Source organism: Lethenteron reissneri, chromosome 16, assembly GCF_015708825.2.
Source record: "Lethenteron reissneri isolate LAM-NWPU_2019-01 chromosome 16, ASM1570882v1, whole genome shotgun sequence".
NCBI lineage: Eukaryota > Metazoa > Chordata > Hyperoartia > Petromyzontiformes > Petromyzontidae > Lethenteron > Lethenteron reissneri.
In genome coordinates this window covers 1,969,344-1,978,465 of record NC_083794.1, presented here as the reverse complement: position 1 = coordinate 1,978,465, position 9,122 = coordinate 1,969,344, and the positions used below count along the sequence as shown (strand labels likewise).

Sequence of the window (9,122 nt, the reverse complement as noted above, 5' to 3'; positions counted from 1 at the left end):
CAGTTTGGCGCCAGCTATCATAGTGTGGTCATGCCGCTATAGTTCTCTGTGGTGCGTACAATGTCTTTTAAAAAAGCAGCACTGTGCTGCTCCAAATAAATTAACGCTGAACCGCTTGCGTGTTCCGAGATTCAGCTGTGAACAGGACCCACCCTGCAACTTACAGATGTCACAAAATGGGAAAGGGTTAAAAATCTCCACCGGCAAAACTTTTCACGCAACCACATTTTGGCAGATTCTTGAATCGTGCACCTGATCTTTACCACAAATTTTTTTAAGTGAGAAAAAATAATATCACCATTATTAGACATTGACTTCTCACTGTTGGTTAAAGGCCTCTCCGCACTAATCAACTGTCAGCCCTGCCATGTCACAACCCATCTCACTCCAGCACGTGTCCTTGGAATGGCTGGCCATGCTGTGACACTATAAACGCTGTCATTATTAACTCATCACTCCACCTCTGCGGTTGTCCAACATTTTAGTTTAATTCATCATGAGTCCTTTCAGACCAATGATTTTTAGTAGAATATTTAAAACATGACAAGGCCCGAGACCAGTTTCAACTTCACTAACGCTCATCGGCAGAGTACATGGCCTGCTAAATGAACGCCACAGTATGGTTTTATATTCCAGGGAAGAGCCGTCCACAAACTCAGTAGGACCCAAACATTACATTAAGCAAAGGACACATACAATATTAAGTTTCGAATGCCTAAAGTAATTTTAAATGTATTTTCTCTGCAGCTATTACGAAATTAACTGTCGGATTGCAACAATTTATTTCACTGAAAAAAGGCAATTTTGGATTATTTTTGCTTGGTTGAGTTGACAATCATAATTTTAATGGAAAATTTTACCCAGGAAACGTTTACAACTACTGAATGCTTAAAATATTACCAACGATCATTATATAACACAGGCACAAAATGCTGATTTTAAGCTCAAGTTGTTTGATAAATAATATAACCAACATAGATGTAACAATCCACACTCTGCCCCCTATATTAATTCAGGATTGTGATTTCAATAACAATCTTCTTTTTAAAAATTGGCTACTATAGTGGTCGATAGTTGCTGCAAAAGTCATACGAATCCATTACATACAACGTATACAAATTGCAACACTTTGCTAACACACGCAATTCAATCAATGTTAACTTACTCATCAATATTGATACTGTAATACTGTAACCTGTAATAACAATGCCACATCCATTCCGTTCCTTTGTTCATTAAGGGGTTTTAAAACGAACGTCCAGGGACTATTACGGAGGTGAAAAACAATTTCTAAATATACGAACTTTGGGCAAATTAGGCCCGCACCTCAAAAACGAGTTCCCCATCAGTTGCCTCAACGCAAGCATCCACTAATGCACCACCACACCTTCCAAACTTCCATGAGCGACACAGCAGTTGTTAGGCAGGTAATTTGTACTTTGACAGGGTGACTCATGGGCAAGAGCTGTTAAGCAGAAGCCTCTCTGCATTTGACAGGTGAAAGCATTGTTATCGCTTGTGTGTTGCTGATTGGAAGTCGCCTGCCTTGTCACTCTGCATGAAGCTTTATTATGCCTTTCCGCAAGTCATATCTATGGCTAAAACAGGGCACTGCTGGTAAGAGCACCTAAGCAGGCTGCCAACATTTCAATTGCACAGCATAAATACCATCTCAGCATAAGAAGAGTTTAAGAACAAAATAATTATAGCCGAGTATCGTTTATAATTTTTTTTGTGCTCGATTACTGGGGGCCCAATTTAAAAAGGCAGTCACCCAGCCACTAAGGCGGGAAACCCCCTACAAGCCATGCCCAACGTGACGCAGTTTATGCCGATGATGTCACCAAGCCCTGCCCATCACCTCCCATCCCACATCACATATGGGAACAGAGGTGACTGTTCTTCTAAAATATTGTGTTATCTGATTAGTCGAGTGGTGAAGCCGATAATTGATCATACTGGAATGGATGAACTAAATCATCGGGAGAACCAAGCTCGACAAATCATCAAAAAGTCTGAGCTTGTGCTGCCTGCAGGGACATTGTGATGGATGGGTGATGTTACACAGCAACGGATCTGTTTTTGCCTCAACTCGTTGCATACATCAATATAGAAATGGAGGCATTGTGGATATAATTACAATGTATCTAAGCTTTAATTGAATAAAGAGGTCACAGCAGACCCAGGTGTTATCTGCTTTCACAATTTTATATGCCTTACTAGTTACATTAATCCTGGTGTAGACACCATGTCACGACTAATGGAAAATGACAGGTGTTGATTTAAAACATTACAATAGCATAGCAGAGAGTACAGAATATGTAATATATTTAAGTCTTTTTTTTCGCAACAATACACAAATTTAAGGTTCGCAAAATAAAATTTTCTCAGTCGGCACAAAAGACACTTTATTAAAATAAATGTGTACCGAATAAATGTATTATGCGTAACCATAACGTGACAAAATGGAAACATGAAAACAATAAATTACACATTTCACTGCATTAAACATTAGACACGGCAAAGAAAATCTCAAAGTAGAAACAGGGGCACGCATTTTGTCGGTGTGCTTTTCAAGGCTGTCAACATTTTACTTTAGATACAACAGCTGCATATTTTAATTATCTTAATCCATTACTATTGATTGGTGAAGTTGTCTCTCAATCCGTTGGAGAACACACACTCCAGTGCTTGGTTGTTCAATAATGAAACACATCGGAGAACTTCAGCCCATTATTTGTGTGTGCAAATAGTGACTTGGGTGTTTGATGAACACTTCTTACACAACTGCCATGCAAACAAGCAGCAAGTCAGCAAAATAATCTGAAAGGACGGTCCATTCAGAGATATGAAATTTGACGTTATACAAAAACATTGAGTTGTACCGTGTGTTGATTTGTACCGACGTGTAGGTAGGTGTACTCACTGGGTACACGTGGTGATGTGCACAATTGTGATGGGTGATCTTCCAACTGACCTACTTGCTTGATTTATATTTCCTACAATACCTTGGACAGCACTCAAAATCAAACAAAGCAGCATTATATTATCTGTGGACCAATCAGAAGCACTCTATGCTTGCGTCAAATACATACCATAAAAACACAAATGTGTACATCCATACAAATATCTATTCACAAACATGCGGAGAAACCTTTGCTCATAACTGAAAGAGTAGCATTTCCCATTGCAAAACTCAGTTGCAGACAGACATATAAGCATGTGAAAGGCTCTAACAGAATGAGAACAATGAGGGCATTGAGATGTTTTTATACGAATTATGTAATGTGAAAATATCAGGGGACACAAGACTCGCCTAATATATTTTAAAATATTTTTTTTTTCTATTTGAACATGGATTGTACAATGAAGAAACAAAATGCACTGCACCTTGGAATCATAATATCTCTTAAGACATGATTAGATGGACTTCCCACCCAGTAAGCACATTTCTGTCAAATCAAATGTATCGTTTATTATTCTGCTTGTTTAACCAGGAAAGCCTAACTGAATTTTGACACTCTTTCTCAGGAGGGTCCTGTCAATTGTTGTCAGTTAGGGGCGATGCTACTGCTGAGTGTAATCCCAAATGAGTAATTTTAAGGTCATTTTTCAGCATTGGGATGTTTGGCCAATAGCAGTTACATTGTATGGTGTTTTTTTATCTCAACTATGCCCATATTTTAAGATGTATTGGGAATTTCTACCTGTTGGCTATACATTATTTTAGAATATTTTATTTTTGTTATATTGGAAGTGTGAGGAAATCTACGGACAACACACAAATATGATGAGACACGCCAATCAAACAATTCAGATCTTCAAAAAAAAATAGATTCAACCACCCAACATTGCATCACAGCTAACCAGTGCTCCCCATCCCGAGGCGCACCATCAACCCCAGTCTCTAAGAGCAGCTGTGGGCAAGGAGCGAACGTGGCGTGACAAGCTCACGTGGGCACGCTCGCCGGCGTGCTGTCAAAGCGGGGCACAAGCACCGCCTCGTCACTCGACAGCTGATCCTGAACTTGCTGCCGGAACAACTCCCGCACGCGGTTGAACTCCATGATGTCTCGAGGCTCTTCCTTCAGCCAGAAAGCGTCAAATTCGTGAAACAAGTAGCCTGCGAGCACACGGGACAATTGCAGGACCAGTCACGGTCAAGTTGCAATGGAAGATGAAAAATATAAATGGTGCAGATTCATTGTTGACAATTTTGCAGTGATGCTCGCTTGAATAATTTTAAGCAAGACTTATGAGAATATTGTAAGCGATTGCAACTATTGTAGGAATAAAAGAAAACGTGAATATACTTCCATTCATTGGCTACCACATTCTGATGAGCTCCCCCCCCCTCAACTTGCTTTTAAGGGATTACATCTTGAATCATTGCCTCACTTGATGCAGCAAATCTGGCTGTGACGGTTCCACCTGATGACAGACTTGTGTTGCCTCCGAAACGTCGTGATTTTTATTTTATTTTACTTTTATTAATTTTAATGTTTTACCTACGTGACTTTACCGAAAACACCTAAGAATGTGAATATACTTGTTTATCCAAACAATCCTCATGGCGTCTCAAGGTTATTTTCTGGAGGGTCCGAGTTGGAATGTATGGCCAATGTTTTATTGCGGCTGAAGCGTCATTTATTGTGTTTACTGCATGTGAAAAGGCAACCAGAGTGCCTGAAGTTCATGCATGCGAGTGCAGAACAATGTGATCCTGTGAAAAAGTGCAATGTGCTTACACGTCAATTCTGGATAAAATGAACTGGACTCGTCTATCAAATGACATATGAAGGTGGCAAGCAGCAAAACTTAACAGAGATCCCCGCATGCTTTGCACGACAGGTTACCTACCGTTGCCGCACACATTCTGCAGAGGCTTGATAGCCACCAGCTCAAAATAGTAAATATTTGTGGGTTTTTTTTTAGGCAGCAGAAAAACAACAAGACCGTAAACTGGTCTCATCATCAAGACTGATCAATACATCACAGCCATGGGTGCCTACTGTTGCCATGAGTGCCTAAGGAACTTGTGTTGAGCAGCTCTCTCCCAACAATATTTTTCACAGCCTACGTACGAGAGAAAATGCTTACATTTGGTGCAGTCGTCGTTGTTACAAAACACTGCAATATATTTCCAAGATATAGTACCGATTGTACGTAATGGACTTCCGTGAGAATTCAACTGTTATGTTACGGCCACGAGTGCAAGTTATTTACAGTTTGATAAAATATGCTTAATAAATCGTTCTGAACTCAGGAGTCTTGAGATCCAGTGACACTCTAACCATAGTGAACGTTTTTTGGTTTAACACGTAGGCTTTCACAACCAATATCATCCATAAGAGGTTTTTTGGGTTAGATCGCCCACCTCCTACACATTTCACAAGTAGTACTAATCACATACCTGCATTTCCCATAAATATGCTAAATTCCTCTTGATATGCACATTCTTTTGTCAAGGCGCCCTTCCCCCCTTCCAACCCAGCTAAAATATATGCTCCAAGCGTGGTGGTGTTTCATTCAGACGCTGTCTCCCCGACAGACCTGGTCTTCACCTGAGGACGGCTGCTTGCGTTGTGGCCGAAACGTCGTGAGAATTATTTTATTATGTTTTATTTTTATTCTTTTATTACTTCCCTTCTACGTGACTTTACCGAAAGAACCAAGAAGATGAAACCATGCTTTATTTTTTATTTCTATTTTTTTTATACAAGAACCCCGTACAAAGCATGAGCGACATGGGGAGAGAGGGCGGTACAGATATTCAAGCCCGAGGTAAGGCCACTACAGGACAGGCGATTAAACCCTGTGAAATACGGCTGATAAAAGTAAAAACACATCAGTAAGTACTGTTACTACTGCCTATGGGAAAACGGGGTCCGATTTCTGACAATCCTATTTCCGCCGACGGCGTTCCTTGGAAGGGCATTGTGTCGTAAAAGCGGAGACTGCCTGTGTGTACATTGTGAACCACTCAGCAAAAATGGTCTGCATCCTTACAGAAGGCCTGGTGGAAGTGGACGAGCCGAGGTGCAGCCGGAATGATGTTGTAGAAGTGGCTTTTCATTGCGCCAGCGAACAGCAGAGTGTAGGCGAGCTCCGTGATGTTAATCCCTACAATGGCATAGGAAAACCTAAAACAAGCGGCACACACGTGTGTAAGTCAACACACACGTCGAACACATTGTTACTGGAAAATAACACAAGAAACTTGCCAACTAACGTGTACAGGCGCGCATGGCAATGCATCAAATGTAGTTTGACAAGTTTTCACACTTGGCTCATAATGTATGATGAATGGGGCGGGGGGCATGTACTTCGTAAAGTAAATCATCGGGTCCGAAGCAGAAAAAATATATTAAAATGGATACAAATTACACATGGAGATAGTTAGGGAATGGTAGTTCAGAAAATAATGTCAAAAGACATAATAGAATCACAATAGGCATCGGACTATTTGAAAGAACTGTGTAGCATTGCACTGCAGTTGTTGAGAAGTAATGGGAATTGAGAGAGCTGCAGCAAGCAGATAACTGGGGGTCAGTGATGACATTTATGAGAAAAGTTAACCATAATGGCATAGGCACAATGCCTTTGCAAACAGTTCGTACCTAATTTGTAGCAGTATTGACCATTGCAAATAATAATATAACTATAACGTTTTTGGAATACATGTTCTAAAAATACATTTGAATGTAAGATGGACAATTATAATTATCAGTTCACACTGCAGCTTTTTGCCATGGGAAGCTAGTGTACAAAACAACATACTGTAAGAAAATATTTGAGTGTAGTGAAACAAGCAATGCAATTATAAAACACAACAAAATCTGAAAAGGTTCATCGATGAAATAAATAGGTACGAAAACAATCACAACTCAAATAAATAGACAACATTGCAATAAAATACTGGCCTGGAAATTGCATTGTAAAAAGTTGAAGGTTCAATGCATTTTTAGTATGACATCACGAAAGTCGGACATGTTCAATTACAGAGTGGGTGTATCAGAATTAAAGGTCACACACTGAGGAGGGCATCAATGCTCGACACATCCGAGGCTATTATGACAAGCACCATTGCACAGCGGGGTGGGAGGGGAGGTGAACAATTTTTCAATGGACCCCTGGCTTTACACGTGCTAAGTAGGCAGCGACCATGAGGTGGTGGAGGACTGCATTTATGTCATAATGTACATAATGACACCGGGGGTTTGCGAGACAAAGACCGAGATATGTATTCCATTAGCAGGTTGTTTGGGGGCTTTACTGATATCCAAACACCCTTAAAATGCCCGCTTCTGGATGCTAAGCAGGACTGAGGCCGCTTCGTATTGAAATGGGCTGGCTACCAGGGCTTGCCGGGTGCTGTAGGCCAAGTGCACAATCATTTTTGGTTCTTAAATGTATTGGGAGTGTTAATAAAATTAAAATGGGGTCAATGCAATGATGTGCAAACCAGAATTTGTGACCTAACATTTGAATTACAAAAAATATGATTAATTCAGTCACTTTCTTGTCTATTCATTTGAAAAACATTTCATAGATTTTTCTGCAATCTTCCTTGTAAATGTCTTATGGAAAAATATACACATGATATGCCATATTATTTCCTTTGCAAGCTAACATTTGAACTTTGTAAATATTTGAGGGATACACGAAGGTGTACTGACGAAAAAAACATTTAGGTGAAACATTGAGCTTTAATAGCAACAAAAACCCCCGTAGAACGGTTTTCAGTTTATTCAGGAAACTGAATGGACACTTCAAAAAGGCCCATGAATGAAGGCCAGTCTTTCTTCTTTCACTCCCTGATGTGTTCATGTGAAATAGTGCGCATGCTGTAACAGAGGACTGACAACATTTGTAAAAATGCCTGAGCTTGAACCTTAACCTGACTTCAACGCAAGCTCTTAAAGAGTTTACTAAAAAATGAACACAAAGACGACACTATCAATCTTTCTCTGCAGGTCTGCCATGTCAATGTAAATTGTGCACAACCTAATAAGCTGAACATATGCGAATTTACTCTTGACATGGGCTACTTTGTTAACATTATTTTATCCAAGTGCCAAAACTGTATATAACACAGAAAATAGGTTTATTTGGAAAATGCAAACAGTTCGAACAAAATCGAATCCAGCAAATGAATGCATCTCATTAGCATTGGGTTACACAAGGAGCCCAATGGATCAACATAAACTTCTGAAAGTCCCATGAGAAATATGATATGTTGTAGGTAAGACCCTTCCATGATGTGTTGGGACCAAAAACAGCTATAACTAAATTGTAAAATCATAAACTGCTTGATGTACAATGGGTAATTACGGCCAAAATGTTTCCGAAAATAAATGAAGTGCAACTTGACTAATTCTGGGTCACTGAGAATGAAAATTATGCTTAAAATATTTGATTGGCTCTAGTTTTCAAGATATGCTACTGGGTCAGTATATACGACCATTGACTTGGGAATGGCTGAGGATAAGTGAGTTATAAAGGGATCTCAATTTAAACCAGAAATGACTAAAATACATATTTGACTGGATCTATGAAAACATATATGACAGTACTTGCTTGTTGAGCAAAACAATGAAGTATGCAATCTGAACCTGGTATTGTGTCGTACATGACATGAATTGCATCATGTTATTCCTCGAAGTCATGGATGATGTAATCATAACTAGGCTTACATCCCTCTGCTGAACAAATTGCCCTACATCAGCTCGAGAAATCATGCAGTGTCGTGCTCTCTTATTTGTCAGTGTTTGATTTTGCAAAGGGACACATTTCTGTTTAGCCAAAGTGAGCAGAGATGCCTCGTACTTGTGTGCGCAAAGCAGATAACTTCTGCTATGTTTGTGGTGAAGTGACTTTTGCATCACAAAAGCGCAGTATAAGCACTATGGTTAAGAAAGCCTATCACCTCTATTTTGGCTGCAAAATTCGAAATCAGGATAAGATGTTGGCCCCATACATATGCTGCAACACTTGTGCAACAAATCTTCGCCAGTGGTTGAACAGGAAAAGGAAATATATGCCTTTTGTAGTGCCATTGATTTGGAGAGAGCCAACAGACCATATCAGCAATTGTTACTTCTGCATGGCGCCTCTAGTTG

General features: G+C 39.8%; 1 protein-coding gene across 4 annotated transcripts in view; it reads right to left on the bottom strand.

The window, feature by feature from the left end:
* Window positions 1-2,382: 2,382 nt before the first annotated feature.
* Window positions 2,383-9,122, bottom strand: part of LOC133342859 (ELMO domain-containing protein 1-like) — a 50,363-nt gene continuing 43,623 nt past the window's right edge. For all 4 annotated transcript variants that reach the window (XM_061552198.1, XM_061552197.1, XM_061552199.1 and 1 more), the window contains exons 8-9: window positions 6,010-6,143; window positions 2,383-4,123 (exon numbers count right to left, since the gene is read on the bottom strand). In XM_061552198.1, coding sequence (XP_061408182.1) covers window positions 3,951-4,123; window positions 6,010-6,143 — 307 coding nt within the window. In that variant the 3' untranslated portion in view covers window positions 2,383-3,950. The remainder of the gene's footprint in view (window positions 4,124-6,009; window positions 6,144-9,122) is intronic.